This window comes from Salvelinus alpinus, chromosome 4 (assembly GCF_045679555.1).
Source record: "Salvelinus alpinus chromosome 4, SLU_Salpinus.1, whole genome shotgun sequence".
Lineage (NCBI taxonomy): Eukaryota > Metazoa > Chordata > Actinopteri > Salmoniformes > Salmonidae > Salvelinus > Salvelinus alpinus.
This window is the reverse complement of record NC_092089.1, coordinates 18,290,320-18,313,777: the sequence shown is the minus strand read 5'-3', so window position 1 is coordinate 18,313,777 and position 23,458 is coordinate 18,290,320. Positions and strand designations below refer to the sequence as shown.

Sequence of the window (23,458 nt, the reverse complement as noted above, 5' to 3'; positions counted from 1 at the left end):
CTAATAGAACTGGACCACTAATAGAACTGGACCACTAATAGAACTGGACCACTAATAGAACTGGACCACTAATAGAACTGGACCACTAATAGAACAGGACCACTAATAGAACAGGACCACTAATAGAACAGGACCACTAATAGAACAGGACCACTAATAGAACTGGACCAGTAATAGAACTGGACCACTAATAGAACTGTATAATAGAACAGGACCACTAATAGAACAGGACCACTAATAGAACAGGACCACTAATAGAACTGTATAATAGAACAGGACCACTAATAGAACAGGACCACTAATAGAACAGGACCACTAATAGAACAGGACCACTAATAGAACTGTATAATAGAACAGGACCACTAATAGAACAGGACCACTAATAGAACAGGACCACTAATAGAACAGGACCACTAATAGAACTGGACCACTAATAGAACTGGACCACCAATAGAACTGGACCACTAGTAGAACTGGACCACTAATAGAACTGGACCACTAGTAGAACTGGACCACTAATAGAACTGGACCACTAGTAGAACTGGACCACTAATAGAACTGGACCTCTAATAGAACTGGACCACTAATAGAACTGGACCACTAATAGAACAGGACCACTAATAGAACAGGACCACTAATAGAACAGGACCACTAATAGAACAGGACCACTAATAGAACTGGACCAGTAATAGAACTGGACCACTAATAGAACTGTATAATAGAACAGGACCACTAATAGAACAGGACCACTAATAGAACAGGACCACTAATAGAACAGGACCACTAATAGAACTGGACCAGTAATAGAACAGGACCACTAATAGAACTGTATAATAGAACTGGACCACTAATAGAACTGGACCACTAGTAGAACTGGACCACTAATAGAACTGGACCACTAATAGAACTGGACCACTAATAGAACTGGACCACTAATAGAACAGGACCACTAATAGAACAGGACCACTAATAGAACAGGACCACTAATAGAACTGGACCAGTAATAGAACTGGACCACTAATAGAACTGTATAATAGAACTGGACCACTAATAGAACTGGACCACTAGTAGAACTGGACCAGTAATAGAACTGGACCACTAATAGAACTGTATAATAGAACTGGACCACTAATAGAACTGGACCAGTAATAGAACTGGACCACTAATAGAACTGTATAATAGAACTGGACCACTAATAGAACTGGACCACTAGTAGAACAGGACCACTAGTAGAACTGGACCACTAGTAGAACTGGACCACTAATAGAACTGGACCACTAGTAGAACTGGACCACTAGTAGAACTGGACCACTAGTAGAACTGGACCACTAATAGAACTGGACCACTAGTAGAACAGGACCACTAGTAGAACTGGACCACTAATAGAACTGGACCACTAATAGAACTGGACCACTAATAGAACTGGACCACTAATAGAACTGTATAATAGAACAGGACCACTAATAGAACTGTATATTAGAACTGGACCACTAATAGAACTGGACCACTAATAGAACTGTATAATAGAACTGGACCACTAATAGAACTGTATAATAGAACTGGACCACTAATAGAACTGGACCACTAATAGAACTGGACCACTAATAGAACTGGACCACTAATAGAACAGGACCACTAATAGAACTGTACCACTAATAGAACTGGACCACTAGTAGAACTGGACCACTAGTAGAACTGGACCACTAATAGAACTGGACCACTAGTAGAACTGGACCACTAATAGAACTGGACCACTAATAGAACTGGACCACTAATAGAACTGGACCACTAGTAGAACTGTACCACTAATAGAACTGGACCACTAATAGAACTGGACCACTAATAGAACTGGACCACTAATAGAACTGGACCACTAATAGAACTGGACCACTAATAGAACTGGACCACTAATAGAACTGGACCACTAATAGAACTGTATAATAGAACTGGACCACTAATAGAACTGGACCACTAATAGAACTGTATAATAGAACTGGACCACTAATAGAACTGGACCACTAATAGAACTGGACCACTAATAGAACTGGACCACTAGTAGAACTGGACCACTAGTAGAACTGGACCACTAATAGAACTGGACCACTAATAGAACTGGACCACTAATAGAACTGTATAATAGAACTGGACCACTAATAGAACTGGACCACTAATAGAACTGGACCACTAATAGAACTGGACCACTAATAGAACAGGACCACTAATAGAACTGGACCACTAATAGAACTGGACCACTAGTAGAACTGGACCACTAATAGAACTGGACCACTAGTAGAACTGGACCACTAATAGAACTGGACCACTAGTAGAACTGGACCACTAATAGAACTGGACCACTAATAGAACTGGACCACTAATAGAACTGGACCACTAGTAGAACTGGACCACTAGTAGAACTGGACCACTAATAGAACAGGACCACTAATAGAACTGGACCACTAATAGAACTGGACCACTAGTAGAACTGGACCACTAATAGAACTGGACCACTAATAGAACTGTATAATAGAACAGGACCACTAATAGAACTGTATAATAGAACAGGACCACTAATAGAACTGTATAATAGAACTGGACCACTAATAGAACTGGACCACTAATAGAACTGGACCACTAATAGAACTGGACCACTAATAGAACAGGACCACTAATAGAACAGGACCACTAATAGAACTGGACCACTAATAGAACTGGACCACTAATAGAACAGGACCACTAATAGAACTGGACCACTAATAGAACAGGACCACTAATAGAACAGGACCACTAATAGAACTGGACCACTAATAGAACAGGACCACTAATAGAACTGGACCACTAATAGAACAGGACCACTAATAGAACTGGACCACTAATAGAACTGGACCACTAATAGAACTGGACCACTAGTAGAACTGGACCACTAATAGAACTGGACCACTAACTGGACCACTAATAGAACTGGACCACTAATAGAACTGGACCACTAATAGAACAGGACCATTAATAGAACTGGACCACTAGTAGAACTGGACCACTAATAGAACAGGACCACTAATAGAACTGGACCACTAATAGAACTGGACCACTAATAGAACAGGACCACTAATAGAACAGGACCACTAATAGAACTGGACCACTAATAGAACTGGACCACTAATAGAACTGGACCACTAATAGAACTGGACCACTAGTAGAATTGGACCACTAATAGAACTGGACCACTAGTAGAACTGGACCACTAATAGAACTGGACCACTAATAGAACTGGACCACTAGTAGAACTGGACCACTAATAGAATTTGACCACTAGTAGAATTGGACCACTAATAGAATTGGACCACTAATAGAACTGGACCACTAATAGAACTGGACCACTAATAGAACTGGACCACTAGTAGAACTGGACCACTAATAGAACAGGACCACTAATAGAACTGGACCACTAATAGAACTGGACCACTAGTAGAACTGGACCACTAGTAGAACTGGACCACTAATAGAACAGGACCACTAATAGAACTGGACCACTAGTAGAACTGGACCACTAATAGAACTGGACCACTAATAGAACTGGACCACTAGTAGAACTGGACCAGTAATAGAACTGGATAATAGAACTGGACCACTAATAGAACTGGACCACTAATAGAACTGGACCACTAATAGAACTGGACCACTAGTAGAACTGGACCACTAGTAGAACTGGACCACTAATAGAACTGGACCACTAATAGAACTGGACCACTAATAGAACTGGACCACTAATAGAACTGGACCACTAATAGAACTGGACCACTAATAGAACTGGACCACTAATAGAACTGGACCACTAATAGAACAGGACCACTAATAGAACAGGACCACTAATAGAACTGGACCACTAATAGAACTGGACCACTAATAGAACTGGACCACTAATAGAACTGGACCACTAATAGAACTGGACCACCAATAGAACTGGACCACTAATAGAACTGGACCACTAATAGAACTGGACCACCAATAGAACTGGACCACTAATAGAACTGGACCACTAATAGAACAGGACCACTAATAGAACTGGACCACTAGTAGAACTGGACCATTAATAGATCTGGACCACCAATAGAACTGGACCACTAGTAGAACTGGACCATTAATAGAACTGGACCACCAATAGAACTGGACCACTAGTAGAACTGGACCACTAGTAGAACTGGACCACTAGTAGAACTGGACCATTAATAGAACTGGACCACTAGTAGAACTGGACCACTAATAGAACTGGACCACTAATAGAACTGGACCACTAATAGAACTGGACCACTAGTAGAACTGGACCACTAATAGAACTGGACCACTAATAGAACTGGACCACTAATAGAACTGGACCACTAGTAGAACTGGACCACTAGTAGAACTGGACCATTAATAGAACTGGACCATTAATAGAACTGGACCACTAGTAGAACTGGACCACTAATAGAACTGGACCACTAATAGAACTGGACCACTAATAGAACTGGACCACTAATAGAACTGGACCACTAATAGAACAGGACCACTAGTAGAACTGGACCACTAATAGAACAGGACCACTAATAGAACAGGACCACTAATAGAACTGGACCACTAGTAGAACTGGACCACTAATAGAACAGGACCACTAATAGAACTGGACCACTAATAGAACTGGACCACTAATAGAACTGGACCATTAATAGAACTGGACCACCAATAGAACTGGACCACTAGTAGAACTGGACCACCAATAGAACTGGACCACTAATAGAACTGGACCACTAGTAGAACTGGACCACTAGTAGAACTGGACCATTAATAGAACTGGACCACTAATAGAACTGGACCACTAATAGAACTGGACCACTAATAGAACTGGACCACTAGTAGAACTGGACCACTAGTAGAACTGGACCACTAATAGAACTGGACCACTAATAGAACTGGACCATTAATAGAACTGGACCACTAATAGAACTGGACCACTAATAGAACTGGACCACTAATAGAACTGGACCACTAGTAGAACTGGACCACTAGTAGAACTGGACCACTAATAGAACTGGACCACTAATAGAACTGGACCACTAATAGAACTGGACCACTAATAGAACTGGACCACTAGTAGAACTGGACCACTAATAGAACTGGACCACTAGTAGAACTGGACCACTAATAGAACTGGACCACTAGTAGAACTGGACCATTAATAGAACTGGACCACTAATAGAACTGGACCACTAATAGAACTGGACCACTAATAGAACTGGACCACTAGTAGAACTGGACCATTAATAGAACTGGACCATTAATAGAACTGGACCACTAGTAGAACTGGACCACTAATAGAACTGGACCACTAGTAGAACTGGACCACTAATAGAACTGGACCACTAGTAGAACTGGACCATTAATAGAACTGGACCACTAATAGAACTGGACCACTAATAGAACTGGACCACTAATAGAACTGGACCACTAGTAGAACTGGACCACTAGTAGAACTGGACCACTAATAGAACTGGACCACTAATAGAACTGGACCACTAATAGAACTGGACCACTAGTAGAACTGGACCACTAATAGAACTGGACCACTAGTAGAACTGGACCATTAATAGAACTGGACCACTAATAGAACTGGACCACTAATAGAACTGGACCACTAGTAGAACTGGACCACTAATAGAACTGGACCACTAATAGAACTGTATAATAGAACTGGACCACTAATAGAACTGGACCACTAATAGAACTGGACCACTAATAGAACTGGACCACTAATAGAACTGTATAATAGAACTGGACCACTAATAGAACTGGACCACTAATAGAACTGGACCACTAATAGAACTGGACCACTAATAGAACTGTATAATAGAACTGGACCACTAATAGAACTGGACCACTAATAGAACTGGACCACTAATAGAACTGGACCACTAATAGAACTGGACCACTAATAGAACTGGACCACTAGTAGAACTGGACCACTAATAGAACTGGACCACTAATAGAACTGGACCACTAATAGAACTGGACCACTAATAGAACTGGACCACTAGTAGAACTGGACCACTAGTAGAACTGGACCATTAATAGAACTGGACCACTAATAGAACTGGACCACTAATAGAACTGGACCACTAGTAGAACAGGACCACTAATAGAACTGGACCACTAGTAGAACTGGACCATTAATAGAACTGGACCATTAATAGAACTGGACCATTAATAGAACTGGACCACTAATAGAACTGGACCATTAATAGAACTGGACCATTAATAGAACTGGACCAGTAATAGAACTGGATAATAGAACTGGACCACTAATAGAACTGGACCACTAATAGAACTGGACCACTAATAGAACTGGACCACTAATAGAACTGGACCACTAATAGAACTGGACCACTAATAGAACTGGACCACTAATAGAACTGGACCACTAATAGAACTGGACCACTAATAGAACTGGATAATAGAACTGGACCACTAATAGAACTGGACCACTAATAGAACTGGACCACTAATAGAACTGGACCACTAGTAGAACTGGACCACTAATAGAACTGGACCACTAATAGAACTGGACCACTAATAGAACTGGACCACTAATAGAACTGGACCATTAATAGAACTGGATAATAGAACTGGACCACTAATAGAACTGGACCACTAATAGAACTGGATAATAGAACTGGACCACTAATAGAACTGGACCACTAATAGAACTGGATAGAACTGGACCACTAATAGAACTGGACCACTAATAGAACTGGACCACTAATAGAACTGGACCATTAATAGAACTGGACCATTAATAGAACTGGATAATAGAACTGGACCACTAATAGAACTGGACCACTAATAGAACTGGATAATAGAACTGGACCACTAATAGAACTGGACCACTAATAGAACTGGACCACTAATAGAACTGGACCACTAGTAGAACTGGACCACTAATAGAACTGGACCACTAATAGAACTGGACCACTAATAGAACTGGACCACTAATAGAACTGGACCACTAATAGAACTGGACCACTAATAGAACTGGACCACTAATAGAACTGGACCACTAGTAGAACTTTACCACTAATAGAACTGGACCACTAATAGAACTGGACCACTAATAGAACTGGACCACTAATAGAACTGGACCACTAGTAGAACTTTACCACTAATAGAACTGGACCATTAATAGAACTGGATAATAGAACTGGACCACTAATAGAACTGGACCACTAATAGAACTGGACCACTAGTAGAACTTTACCACTAATAGAACTGGACCACTAATAGAACTGGACCACTAATAGAACTGGACCACTAATAGAACTGGACCACTAATAGAACTGGACCACTAATAGAACTGGACCATTAATAGAACTGGACCACTAATAGAACTGGACCACTAATAGAACTGGACCACTAGTAGAACTGGACCACTAATAGAACTGGACCACTAGTAGAACTGGACCAGTAATAGAACTGGATAATAGAACTGGACCACTAATAGAACTGGACCACTAATAGAACTGGACCACTAGTAGAACTGGACCACTAATAGAACTGGACCACTAATAGAACTGGACCACTAATAGAACTGGACCATTAATAGAACTGGACCATTAATAGAACTGGACCACTAATAGAACTGGACCACTAATAGAACTGGACCACTAGTAGAACTGGACCACTAATAGAACTGGACCACTAGTAGAACTGGACCACTAATAGAACTGGACCACTAATAGAACTGGACCACTAATAGAACTGGACCACTAATAGAACTTGACCATTAATAGAACTGGACCATTAATAGAACTGGACCAGTAATAGAACTGGATAATAGAACTGGACCACTAATAGAACTGGACCACTAATAGAACTGGACCACTAATAGAACTGGACCACTAATAGAACTTGACCATTAATAGAACTGGACCACTAATAGAACTGGACCATTAATAGAACTGGACCACTAATAGAACTGGACCACTAATAGAACTGGACCATTAATAGAACTGGACCATTAATAGAACTGGACCAGTAATAGAACTGGATAATAGAACTGGACCACTAATAGAACTGGACCACTAATAGAACTGGACCACTAATAGAACTGGACCACTAGTAGAACTGGACCACTAATAGAACTGGACCACTAATAGAACTGGACCACTAGTAGAACTGGACCACTAATAGAACTGGACCACTAATAGAACTGGACCACTAATAGAACTGGACCACTAGTAGAACTTTACCACTAATAGAACTGGACCACTAATAGAACTGGACCACTAGTAGAACTGGACCACTAGTAGAACTGGACCACTAATAGAACTGGACCACTAATAGAACTGGACCACTAGTAGAACTTTACCACTAATAGAACTGGACCACTAATAGAACTGGACCACTAATAGAACTGGACCACTAATAGAACTGGACCACTAGTAGAACTGGACCACTAATAGAACTGGACCACTAGTAGAACTGGACCACTAATAGAACTGGACCACTAATAGAACTGGACCACTAATAGAACTGGACCACTAATAGAACTGGACCACTAATAGAACTGGACCACTAGTAGAACTGGACCACCAATAGAACTGGACCACTAGTAGAACTTTACCACTAATAGAACTGGACCATTAATAGAACTGGATAATAGAACTGGACCACTAATAGAACTGGACCACTAATAGAACTGGACCACTAGTAGAACTTTACCACTAATAGAACTGGACCACTAATAGAACTGGACCACTAATAGAACTGGACCACTAATAGAACTGGACCATTAATAGAACTGGACCAGTAATAGAACTGGATAATAGAACTGGACCACTAATAGAACTGGACCACTAATAGAACTGGACCACTAGTAGAACTGGACCACTAATAGAACTGGACCACTAATAGAACTGGACCACTAATAGAACTGGACCATTAATAGAACTGGACCATTAATAGAACTGGACCAGTAATAGAACTGGATAATAGAACTGGACCACTAATAGAACTGGACCACTAATAGAACTGGACCACTAGTAGAACTGGACCACTAATAGAACTGGACCACTAATAGAACTGGACCATTAATAGAACTGGACCATTAATAGAACTGGACCAGTAATAGAACTGGATAATAGAACTGGACCACTAATAGAACTGGACCACTAATAGAACTGGACCACTAATAGAACTGGACCACTAATAGAACTTGACCATTAATAGAACTGGACCACTAATAGAACTGGACCATTAATAGAACTGGACCACTAATAGAACTGGACCACTAATAGAACTGGACCATTAATAGAACTGGACCATTAATAGAACTGGACCAGTAATAGAACTGGATAATAGAACTGGACCACTAATAGAACTGGACCACTAATAGAACTGGACCACTAATAGAACTGGACCACTAGTAGAACTGGACCACTAATAGAACTGGACCACTAATAGAACTGGACCACTAGTAGAACTGGACCACTAATAGAACTGGACCACTAATAGAACTGGACCACTAATAGAACTGGACCACTAGTAGAACTTTACCACTAATAGAACTGGACCACTAATAGAACTGGACCACTAGTAGAACTGGACCACTAGTAGAACTGGACCACTAATAGAACTGGACCACTAATAGAACTGGACCACTAATAGAACTGGACCACTAGTAGAACTTTACCACTAATAGAACTGGACCACTAATAGAACTGGACCACTAATAGAACTGGACCACTAATAGAACTGGACCACTAGTAGAACTGGACCACTAATAGAACTGGACCACTAGTAGAACTGGACCACTAATAGAACTGGACCACTAATAGAACTGGACCATTAATAGAACTGGACCATTAATAGAACTGGACCACTAATAGAACTGGACCAGTAATAGAACTGGATAATAGAACTGGACCACTAATAGAACTGGACCACTAATAGAACTGGACCACTAATAGAACTGGACCACTAATAGAACTGGACCACTAGTAGAACTTTACCACTAATAGAACTGGACCACTAATAGAACTGGACCACTAATAGAACTGGACCACTAATAGAACTGGACCACTAGTAGAACTGGACCACTAATAGAACTGGACCACTAGTAGAACTGGACCATTAATAGAACTGGACCACTAATAGAACTGGACCACTAGTAGAACTGGACCACTAATAGAACTGGACCACTAGTAGAACTGGACCACTAATAGAACTGGACCACTAGTAGAACTGGACCATTAATAGAACTGGACCACTAATAGAACTGGACCACTAGTAGAACTGGACCACTAATAGAACTGGACCACTAATAGAACTGGACCACTAATAGAACTGGACCACTAATAGAACTGGACCACCAATAGAACTGGACCACTAATAGAACTGGACCACTAATAGAACTGGACCACTAATAGAACTGGACCATTAATAGAACTGGACCACTAGTAGAACTGGACCACTAATAGAACTGGACCACTAATAGAACTGGACCACCAATAGAACTGTACCACTAATAGAACTGGACCACTAATAGAACTGGACCACTAATAGAACTGGACCATTAATAGAACTGGACCACTAGTAGAACTGGACCACTAGTAGAACTGGACCACTAATAGAACTGGACCACCAATAGAACTGTACCACTAATAGAACTGGACCACTAATAGAACTGGACCACTAATAGAACTGGACCATTAATAGAACTGGACCACTAGTAGAACTGGACCACTAATAGAACTGGACCACTAATAGAACTGGACCACTAATAGAACTGGACCACTAATAGAACTGGACCACCAATAGAACTGGACCACTAATAGAACTGGACCACTAGTAGAACTGGACCACTAGTAGAACTGGACCACTAATAGAACTGGACCACTAATAGAACTGGACCACTAGTAGAACTGGACCACTAGTAGAACTGGACCACTAATAGAACTGGACCACTAATAGAACTGGACCACTAATAGAACTGGACCACTAATAGAACTGGACCACTAATAGAACTGGACCACTAGTAGAACTGGACCACTAGTAGAACTGGACCACTAATAGAACTGGACCACTAATAGAACTGGACCACTAGTAGAACTGGACCACTACTAGAACTGGACCACTAATAGAACTTGACCACTAGTAGAACTGGACCACTAATAGAACTGGACCACTAATAGAACTGGACCACTAATAGAACAGGACCACTAATAGAACAGGACCACTAATAGAACTGGACCACTAGTAGAACTGGACCACTAATAGAACTGGACCACTAATAGAACTGGACCACTAATAGAACTGGACCACTAATAGAACTGGACCACTAATAGAACAGGACCACTAATAGAACTGGACCACTAGTAGAACTGGACCACTAATAGAACTGGACCACTAATAGAACTGGACCACTAATAGAACTGGACCACTAATAGAACTGGACCACTAATAGAACTGGACCACTAATAGAACTGGACCACTAATAGAACTGGACCACTAATAGAACTGGACCACTAATAGAACTGGACCACTAATAGAACAGGACCACTAGTAGAACTGGACCACTAATAGAACTGGACCACTAATAGAACTGGACCACTAATAGAACTGGACCACTAATAGAACTGGACCACTAGTAGAACTGGACCACTAATAGAACTGGACCACTAATAGAACTGGACCATTAATAGAACTGGACCACTAATAGAACTGGACCACTAATAGAACTGGACCACTAATAGAACTGGACCACTAATAGAACTGGACCACTAGTAGAACTGGACCACTAATAGAACAGGACCACTAATAGAACTGGACCACTAGTAGAACTGGACCACTAATAGAACTGGACCACTAATAGAACAGGACCACTAATAGAACAGGACCACTAATAGAACTGGACCACTAGTAGAACTGGACCACTAATAGAACTGGACCACTAATAGAACTGGACCACTAGTAGAACTGGACCACTAATAGAACTGGACCACTAGTAGAACTGGACCACTAATAGAACAGGACCACTAGTAGAACTGGACCACTAATAGAACAGGACCACTAATAGAACTGGACCACTAATAGAACAGGACCACTAATAGAACTGGACCACTAATAGAACTGGACCACTAATAGAACTGGACCACTAGTAGAACTGGACCACTAATAGAACTGGACCACTAGTAGAACTGGACCACTAGTAGAACTGGACCACTAATAGAACTGGACCACTAGTAGAACTGGACCACTAATAGAACAGGACCACTAATAGAACTGGACCACTAATAGAACTGGACCACTAGTAGAACTGGACCACTAATAGAACAGGACCACTAATAGAACTGGACCACTAATAGAACTGGACCACTAACTGGACCACTAATAGAACTGGACCACTAATAGAACTGGACCACTAATAGAACTGGACCACTAGTAGAACTGGACCACTAACTGGACCACTAATAGAACTGGACCACTAATAGAACTGGACCACTAATAGAACAGGACCACTAGTAGAACTGGACCACTAATAGAACTGGACCACTAATAGAACTGGACCACTAGTAGAACTGGACCACTAACTGGACCACTAATAGAACTGGACCACTAATAGAACTGGACCACTAATAGAACAGGACCACTAATAGAACTGGACCACTAGTAGAACTGGACCACTAATAGAACTGGACCACTAATAGAACTGGACCACTAGTAGAACTGGACCACTAATAGAACTGGACCACTAATAGAACTGGACCACTAGTAGAACTGGACCACTAATAGAACTGGACCACTAGTAGAACTGGACCACTAATAGAACTGGACCACTAATAGAACTGGACCACTAATAGAACTGGACCACTAATAGAACTGGACCACTAATAGAACAGGACCACTAATAGAACTGGACCACTAATAGAACTGTATAATAGAACTGGACCACTAATAGAACTGGACCACTAATAGAACTGGACCACTAGTAGAACTGGACCACTAATAGAACTGGACCACTAATAGAACTGGACCACTAATAGAACTGGACCACTAGTAGAACTGGACCACTAATAGAACTGGACCACTAATAGAACTGGACCTCTAATAGAACTGTATAATATAATTGGACCACTACCGGCCTGGTACAGATTGTGGGGTTACAGCAGGGTCACTTTATGAGTCTGCATATCAATCTCCTCTATATGACACTAGCTAGCTCTACTGAAGTTACGTTGGCAAGGACTCTTAGCACTATCCTCACCAAAACAACAGCAGTAAAGGCATGACCTCTCTACCAATGAAAACATAGTCAATTATTCCTTTGTCTTGTTGGTCCAGTGATGTACATGTGGGAAGCCAGCCTCAAGGCAGGCTGTGAAAAAGCTTACTCATAATTCTCGTCTCTCATATTCCAGTGAAGTACATGAGAGAAGCCACCCCCTATGTGAAGAAGGGTTCTCCTGTGTCAGAGATAGGCTGGGAGACGCCCCCACCTGAGTCTCCGAGGCTGGGTAGCCCCCACTGTGACGTCCCCGTCACCCCCACCATGTCCCTACAGGGGGACAGGAGGTGCATCCCCTTAAAGATGTGTTACGTCACCAGGAGCATGACTTCTCCAGACCCTGAAAAGAGGTAAAGGCTCCAGCATCATTCTGCATCACTGTTATTCTGTTATCCCCCCGTATATTATTATCCACAGGGGCGTAACGGCAGGGGGTGCAGAGCTAGGTGGGGTAACACTTCTACAATTATAATTGATTGGATTTATATTGCTAGTGTTTTGCCAGATACAGTGCCTTCAGAAAGTAGTCAAACCCCTTGACTTATTCCACAATTGGTTGTGTTACAGCCTGAATTCAAAATGGATTCCATTGATTTTTCCGCCCACCCATCTACACACAATAACACATAATGACAAAGTGAAAACATGTTTTTATCAAGTCAATAATCATATGTATTTATAATCAATCAATCAAATTATTATTTATAAAGCCCTTCTTACATCAGCTGATGTCACAAAGTGCTGTACAGAAACCCAGCCTCAATACATGTTGGAATCACATTTTGCAGTGATTACAGCTGTGAGTCTTTCTGGGTACGTCACCTGGATTGTACAATATTTGCACAGTATTCTTTTTTTAAATTCTTCAAGCTCTGTCAAGTTGATTGTTGATCATTGCTATCCAGCCATGTTCAAGTCTTGCCATAGATTTTCAAGCTGATATAAGTCAAAACTGTAACTAGGCCACTCAGGAACATTCACTATCTTCTTGGTTAGCAACTCCAGTATATATTTGGCCTTATGTTTTAGGTTATTGTCCTGCTGTGAGGTGAACTTGTCTCCCAGTGTCTGTTGGAAAGCAGACTGAACAAGGTTTTCATCTAGGATTTTGCTTGTGCTTAGCTCTATCCTGTTTTATTTTTATCCTGAAATCTCCATAATCCTTGCCGATAACAAGCATACCCATAACATGATGCAGCCACCACCATGCTTGAAATTATGAAGCGTGGTACTCATTAATGTGTTGTGTTGGATTTGCCCCAAACATAACGCTTTGTATTCAGGACATGAAGTTAATTTCTTTGCCACATTTTTTGCAGTTTTACTTTAGTGCCTTGTTGCAAACAGGATGCATGTTTTGGAATATTTGTATTCTGTACAGGCTTCCTTCATTTCACGCTGTCATTTAGGTTAGTATAATTAATAACTTCACCATGCTCAAAGGGATATTCAATGTCTGTTTTTTTTCTTCTCCCATCTACCAATAGGTGCCCTTCTTTGAGAGGCTTTGGAAAACCTCCTTGGTCTTTGTGGTTGAATCGGTATTTGAAATTCATTGCTCAACTGAGGGATCTTACAGATAATTGTATGTGTGGGGTACAGAGATGAGGCAGTCATTCAACAATCATCTTAAAAACTATTATTGCACACGGAGTGAGTCCATGCAACTTATTATGTGACTTGTTAAGCAAATGTTTACTGCTGAACGTATTTAGGCGTGCCATAACAAAAGGGGTTGAATTGACTCAAGACATTTCACCGTTTCATTTTTAAATAATTTGTAAACATAATTCCACTTTGATACAATGGGGTATAGTTTGTAGACTAGTGACACAAAATCTCAATTGAATCCATTTTGAATCCAGACATTTTGAATCCAGACTGTAACACAACAAAATGTGGGAAAAGACAAGGGGTGTGAATCCTTTCTGCAGGCGCTGTAATTAAAGCAACACATTAGATTGGGAGGAGGGAAGGACCCATCTCATCCACCACCAATGTGTAACTCCCACCACTGGTTTCTCCTGGGACAATGTAACAGGGAAGGACTCATCTCATCCACCGCCAATGTGTAACTCCCACCACTTGTTTCTCCTGGGACAATGTAACAAGGACGGTCATCTCATCCACCACCAATGTGTAACTCTGGTTTCTCCTGGGACAATGTAACAGGGAAGGACTCATCTCATCCACCACCAATGTGTAACTCCCACCACTGGTTTCTCCTGGGACAATGTAACAGGGACGGACTCATCTCATCCACCACCAATGTGTAACTCCCACCACTGGTTTCTCCTGGGACAATGTAACAGGGAAGGACTCATCTCATCCACCACCAATGTGTAACTCCCACCACTGGTTTCTCCTGGGACAATGTAACAGGGAAGGACTCATCTCATCCACCACCAATGTGTAACTCCCACCACTGGTTTCTCCTGGGACAATGTAACAGGGACGGACTCATCTCATCCACCACCAATGTGTAACTCCCACCACTTGTTTCTCCTGGGACAATGTAACAGGGAAGGACTCATCTCATCCACCACCAATGTGTAACTCCCACCACTGGTTTCTCCTGGGACAATGTAACAAGGACGGTCATCTCATCCACCACCAATGTGTAACTTCCACCACTTGTTCTTCCTGGGACAATGTAACAGCGACGGTCATCTCTGTGATAGTCACAGTGGATTAACTGCTACGCTTCTCAACTATCAGAGTGTTCAGAGTTTAAGAGATGTTACCTTGATTAATCAACATAAAGCAACGTTTTTTATCCGACACACATAGCCTACCTTAATTAACCGTAGAGAAACGGTTTCTATCTGACACACATAGCCTACCTTAATTAACATAGAGAAACGGTTTCTATCTGACACACATAGCCTACCTTAATTAACATAGAGAAACGGTTTCTATCTGACACACATAGCCTACCTTAATTAACATAGAGAAACGGTTTCTATCAGACACACATAGCCTACCTTAATTAACATAGAGAAACGGTTTCTATCTGACACACATAGCCTACCTTAATTAACGTAGAGAAACGGTTTCTATCAGACACACATAGCCTACCTTAATTAACATAGAGAAACTGTTTCTATCAGACACACATAGCCTACCTTAATTAACATAGAGAAACGGTTTCTATCTGACACACATAGCCTACCTTAATTAACCGTAGAGAAACGGTTTCTATCAGACACACATAGTCTACCTTAATTAACATAGAGAAACGGTTTCTATCTGACACACATAGCCTACCTTAATTAACATAGAGAAACGGTTTCTATCTGACACACATAGCCTACCTTAATTAACCATAGAGAAACGGTTTCTATCTGACACACATAGCCTACCTTAATTAACCGTAGAGAAACGGTTTCTATCTGACACACATAGCCTACCTTAATTAACATAGAGAAACGGTTTCTATCTGACACACATAGCCTACCTTAATTAACCGTAGAGAAACTGTTTCTATCAGACACACATAGCCTACCTTAATTAACCATAGAGAAACGGTTTCTATCTGACACACATAGCCTACCTTAATTAACCGTAGAGAAACGGTTTCTATCAGACACACATAGCCTACCTTAATTAACATAGAGAAACAGTTTCTGTCTGACACACATAGCCTACCTTAATTAACATAGAGAAACAGTTTCTGTCAGACACACATAGCCTACCTTAATTAACATAGAGAAACAGTTTCTGTCTGACACACATAGTCTACCTTAATTAACATAGAGAAACAGTTTCTGTCTGACACACATAGCCTACCTTAATTAACATAGAGAAACAGTTTCTGTCTGACACACATAGTCTACCTTAATTAACATAGAGAAACAGTTTCTGTCTGACACACATAGTCTACCTTAATTAACATAGAGAAACAGTTTCTGTCTGACACACATAGTCTACCTTAATTAACATAGAGAAACGGTTTCTGTCTGACACACATAGCCTACCTTAATTAACATAGAGAAACAGTTTCTGTCTGACACACATAGTCTACCTTAATTAACATAGAGAAACAGTTTCTGTCTGACACACATAGTCTACCTTAATTAACATAGAGAAACAGTTTCTGTCTGACACACATAGCCTACCTTAATTAACCATAGAGAAACGGTTTCTATCTGACACACATAGCCTACCTTAATTAACATAGAGAAACAGTTTCTGTCTGACACACATAGCCTACCTTAATTAACCATAGAGAAACGGTTTCTATCTGACACACATAGCCTACCTTAATTAACATAGAGAAACAGTTTCTGTCTGACACACATAGTCTACCTTAATTAACATAGAGAAACAGTTTCTGTCTGACACACATAGCCTACCTTAATTAACATAGAGAAACAGTTTCTGTCTGACACACATAGTCTACCTTAATTAACATAGAGAAACAGTTTCTGTCTGACACACATAGTCTACCTTAATTAACATAGAGAAACAGTTTCTGTCTGACACACATAGTCTACCTTAATTAACATAGAGAAACGGTTTCTGTCTGACACACATAGCCTACCTTAATTAACATAGAGAAACAGTTTCTATCAGACACACATAGTCTACCTTAATTAACATAGAGAAACAGTTTCTGTCTGACACACATAGTCTACCTTAATTAACATAGAGAAACGGTTTCTGTCTGACACACATAGCCTACCTTAATTAACATAGAGAAACGGTTTCTGTCTGACACACATAGCCTACCTTAATTAACATAGAGAAACAGTTTCTGTCTGACACACATAGTCTACCTTAATTAACATAGAGAAACAGTTTCTGTCTGACACACATAGTCTACCTTAATTAACATAGAGAAACAGTTTCTGTCTGACACACATAGCCTACCTTAATTAACCATAGAGAAACGGTTTCTATCTGACACACATAGCCTACCTTAATTAACATAGAGAAACAGTTTCTGTCTGACACACATAGCCTACCTTAATTAACCGTAGAGAAACGGTTTCTATCAGACACACATAGTCTACCTTAATTAACATAGAGAAACAGTTTCTGTCTGACACACATAGCCTACCTTAATTAACCATAGAGAAACAGTTTCTGTCTGACACACATAGTCTACCTTAATTAACCATAGAGAAACAGTTTCTGTCTGACACACATAGCCTACCTTAATTAACATAGAGAAACAGTTTCTGTCTGACACACATAGTCTACCTTAATTAACATAGAGAAACAGTTTCTGTCTGACACACATAGTCTACCTTAATTAACATAGAGAAACAGTTTCTGTCTGACACACATAGTCTACCTTAATTAACATAGAGAAACAGTTTCTATCAGACACACATAGTCTACCTTAATTAACCATAGAGAAACAGTTTCTATCTGACACACATAGTCTACCTTAATTAACATAGAGAAACAGTTTCTGTCTGACACACATAGCCTACCTTAATTAACATAGAGAAACGGTTTCTATCAGACACACATAGTCTACCTTAATTAACATAGAGAAACAGTTTCTGTCTGACACACACACCTTATGCCCTCAGCTTTACCTTTACTTTAGGGACCAATTGATCATGCTCGCCTTGTCTTTAGATATTTAATAATTGTTTTAATTGTTATTTAACCTGGCAAGTCAGTTAAGAACAAATTCTTATTTACAATGATGGCCTAGGAACAGTGGGTTTAACTGCCTTGTTCAGGGGCAGAACGACAGATTTTTACCTTCTCAGCTCGGGGATTCAATGTAGCAACCTTTCGGTTACTGGCCCAACGCTCTAACCGCTAGGCTACCTGCTGCCCCACGGTACAATTTTACGGTTCTATTTTATCCCGAAGTTATGGATCTGACTTTGCCGTCCTCCCTTACCTCCTCATCTTTAACCTATCCGAGGCCGACACCTCCACCCGACCAGGAACTCGATCGCCCTGAGCCCTCCTTTACAGCGAGCCTACGTCCCCAGGAGGACCTGAGTCCATGGCCTTAGACTTAGATATGCCTGGTCTTTATACAGTCATTTAGACAGGCCTGGTCTTTATACAGTCATTTAGACAGGCCTGGTCTTTATACAGTCATTTAGACAGGCCTGGTCTTTATACAGTCATTTAGACAGGCCTGGTCTTTATACAGTCATTTAGACAGGCCTGGTCTTTATACAGTCATTTAGACAGGCCTGGTCTTTATACAGTCATTTAGACAGGCGAAAACGAACTATACTTGATATAACTAACAAAACACCAAACGATGTAGACAGACCTGGACGTAAGAACTTACATGTAACACGAAGAACGCACGAACAGGGAAATGACTACATAAAAACCGAACAAACAAAATGAACAAACAAACCGAAACAGTCCCGTATGGTGCAACATAGACAGACACTGACACAGGAGACAACCACCCACAAACAAACACTGTGAAACTACCTACCTTAATATGATTCTCAATCAGAGGAGATGAAAACCACCTGCCTCTAATTGAGAACCATATCAGGTACCCATAAACCAACATAGAAACAGAAAACATAGACTGCCCACCCAAACTCACGTCCTGACCAACTAACACATACAAAACTAACAGGTCAGGAACGTGACATAACCCCCCCCCCCCTCAAGGTGCGTACTCCGAACGCACCACCAAAAGTCTAGGGGAGGGTCTGGGTGGGCATCTGACCACGGTGGTGGCTCAGGCTCTGGGCGAGGTCCCCACCCCACCATAGTCAATCCCAGCTTACGTCTCCCCCTTAGAATGACCACCCTCTTATTTCCCCCACCTAATTTAAGGGGCAACACCAAGATAAAGGACAGCTCCGGGACAAGGTAGCTCAGGATAGAGAGGTAGCTCAGGATAGAGAGGTAGCTCAGGATAGAGAGGTAGCTCAGGATAGAGGGCAGCTCCGGACAGAGAGGCAGTTCTGGATGAATGACGGCTCCGGACGCTCATGGCAGGCTGACGGCTCTGGACGCTCATGGCAGGCTGACGGCTCTGGACGCTCATGGCAGGCTGACGGCTCTGGACGCTCATGGCAGGCTGACGGCTCTGGACGCTCATGGCAGGCTGACGGCTCTGGACGCTCATGGCAGGCTGACGGCTCTGGACGCTCATGGCAGGCTGACGGCTCTGGACGCTCATGGCAGGCTGACGGCTCTGGACGCTCATGGCAGGCTGACGGCTCTGGACGCTCATGGCTCGCTGACGGCTCTGGACGCTCATGGCTCGCTGACGGCTCTGGACGCTCATGGCTCGCTGACGGCTCTGGACGCTCATGGCTCGCTGACGGCTCTGGACGCTCATGGCTCGCTGACGGCTCTGGACGCTCATGGCTCGCTGGCGGCTCTGGCAGATCCTGTCTGGTTGGCGGCTCTGGCAGATCCTGTCTGGTTGGCGGCTCTGGCAGATCCTGTCTGGTTGGCGGCTCTGGCAGATCCTGTCTGGTTGGCGGCTCTGGCAGATCCTGTCTGGTTGGCGGCTCTGGCAGATCCTGTCTGGTTGGCGGCTCTGGCAGATCCTGTCTGGTTGGCGGCTCTGGCAGATCCTGTCTGGTTGGCGGCTCTGGCAGATCCTGACTGACGAACGGCTCTAGCGGCTCCTGACTGACGAACGGCTCTGACGGCTCGGGACAGACGGGCGGCTCTAACGACTCGGGACAGACGGATGGCTCTAATGACTCGGGACAGACGGATGGCTCAGACGGCGCTGGGCAGACGGATGGCTCAGATGGCGCTGGGGAGACGGATGGCTCAGATGGCGCTGGGGAGACGGATGGCTCAGATGGCGCTATGGAGACGGATGGCTCAGATGGCGCTATGGAGACGGATGGCTCAGATGGCGCTATGGAGACGGATGGCGCTATGGAGACGGATGGCTCAGATGGCGCTATGGAGACGGATGGCTCTGGCCGGATAAGGCGCACTGTAGGCCTGGTGCGTGGTGCCGGAACTGGAGGCACCGGACTGGAGACACGCACTTCAAGGCTAGTGCGGGGAGCAGGGACAGGGCACACTGACCTCTCGAAGCGCACTATAGGCCTGGTGCGTGGTACCGGCACTGGTGGCACCGGGCTGAGGGCACGCACATCAGGAAGAGTACGGGGAGAAGGAACAGTGCGTACAGGGCTCTGGAGACGCACAGGAGGCTTAGTGCGTGTTGCCGGAACTGGAGGCACCGAACTGGATACACGCACCATAGGAAAAGTGCGTGGAGGAGGAACAGGGCTCTGAAAACGCACTGGAAGCCTGGTGCGTGGTGTAGGCACTGGTGGTACTGGGCTGGGGCGGGGAGGTAGCGCCGGAAATACCGGACCGTGCAGGCGTACTGGCTCCCTTGAGCATTGAGCCTGCCCAACCTTACCTGGTTGAATGATCCCCGTCGCCCTGCCAGTGCGGCGAGGTGGAATAGCCCGCACTGGGTTATGCAGGCGAACCGGGGACACCATGCGTAAGGCTGGTGCCATGTAAGCCGGCCCGAGGAGACGCACTGGAGACCAGACGCGTTGAGCCGGCTTCATGGCACCTGGCTCAATGCCCAATCTAGCCCTGCCAGTGCGGGGAGGTGGAATAACCCGCACCGGGCTATGAACACGTACAGGAGACACCCTGCGCTCTACTGCGTAACACGGTGTCCGCCCGTACTCCCGCTCTCCACGGTTAACCTGGGAAGTGGGCGCAGGTCTCCTACCTGCCCTTGGCCCACTACCTCTTAGCCTCCCCCCAAGAAAGTTTTGGGTAGTACTCACGGGCTTTTCAGGCTTCCAGCCACGTCTCCTAGCTGCATCCTCATACCACCGCTGTTGGGCTCTCGCTACCTCCATCTCCTCACGAGCGCGGCGATATTCCCCAATGTGCGCCCAGTGTCCTTTTCCCTCCAATACTTCGTCCCAAGTCCACGAGTCCTGGTTGCTCTGTTGAGCTCTCCCCCGCCGCTTGGTCCTAGGTTGGTGGGTGATTCTGTAACGGTGTTCCTCTTCCTCCGAAGAGGAGGAGCATGGATTGAACCAAGGCGCAGCGTTGTGATAAGACATGATAATTTATTAAACAAAACAGACGAAGACGAAAACGAACTATACTTGATATAACTAACAAAACACCAAACGATGTAGACAGACCTGGACGTAAGAACTTACATGTAACACGAAGAACGCACGAACAGGGAAATGACTACATAAAAACCGAACAAACAAAATGAACAAACAAACCGAAACAGTCCTGTATGGTGCAACATAGACAGACACTGACACAGGAGACAACCACCCACAAACAAACACTGTGAAACCACCTACCTTAATATGGTTCTCAATCAGAGGAGATGAAAACCACCTGCCTCTAATTGAGAACCATATTAGGTACCCATTAACCAACATAGAAACAGAAAACATAGACTGCCCACCCACACTCACGTCCTGACCAACTAACACATACAAAACTAACAGAAAACAGGTCAGGAACGTGACAAAGACAGGTTTTTTTGTGTGCAAATTTATAAAATAAATAAATAAATGAAATATCACATTTACAGCACATAGGTCTTACCTCTGTTGTCAGTGTTGCAGTATCACACTAACAGTAGAACGACAGTAACAAACATGACAATATAACCATCAAAGTAGTGAATGTTTTATCCAGTCCGTCCCAAGACACATCAGATATAAATCACTAAACACAGAGGTTCATCTAACACACTATCACAACCTAGCATGTGTTTGTATTGAGTGATAATTACTGGCGTCACTACAATGTTTTGGTCGTGTATTAATAACTTCCATCGTTTCAGCACGTTGCTCACGACAACAGGCTAACCTTCAGTTACTTTAGAGTTACATCCTGGAAGATGCCTGCTCCCACACAAACACACACATGCTGCTATCTGAGATGTTCCGGACGTGTGCTGCAGGCTTGTTGTAGCTGACTGGTAGAGAGGAGCAGAGATCTCGTCACTAGTGGAAATGTAAACAGCTGTTAGGTGAGAGACGTCCACACTACCCAGCCAGGAGAGGAGAGAGTTTCCTCCCTCCTCAGACAGATATACTGCATCTCTCTGTCTCTCTCGTTTATTCTAGGGCTATAAATAGACTAGGCTTAATATTGACTGATTTAGTATTCATTTAGGACGTCATAGAGAGTAAGCGATGCTAAAGTGTAAAACAGTTTTCTCAT

General features: G+C 42.9%; 1 protein-coding gene across 3 annotated transcripts in view; it reads left to right on the top strand.

Annotated features, from left to right (window-relative positions):
- Positions 1–23,458, top strand: part of sntb1 (syntrophin, basic 1) — a 75,337-nt gene that overhangs the window by 29,888 nt on the left and 21,991 nt on the right. For all 3 annotated transcript variants that reach the window (XR_011674518.1, XM_071395792.1, XM_071395791.1), the window contains exon 2: positions 13,443–13,659. Coding sequence is in view for 2 of the 3 variants with exons in the window: in XM_071395792.1 (XP_071251893.1) it covers positions 13,443–13,659 (217 nt within the window). In the remaining variant the exon portion in view is untranslated. The remainder of the gene's footprint in view (positions 1–13,442; positions 13,660–23,458) is intronic.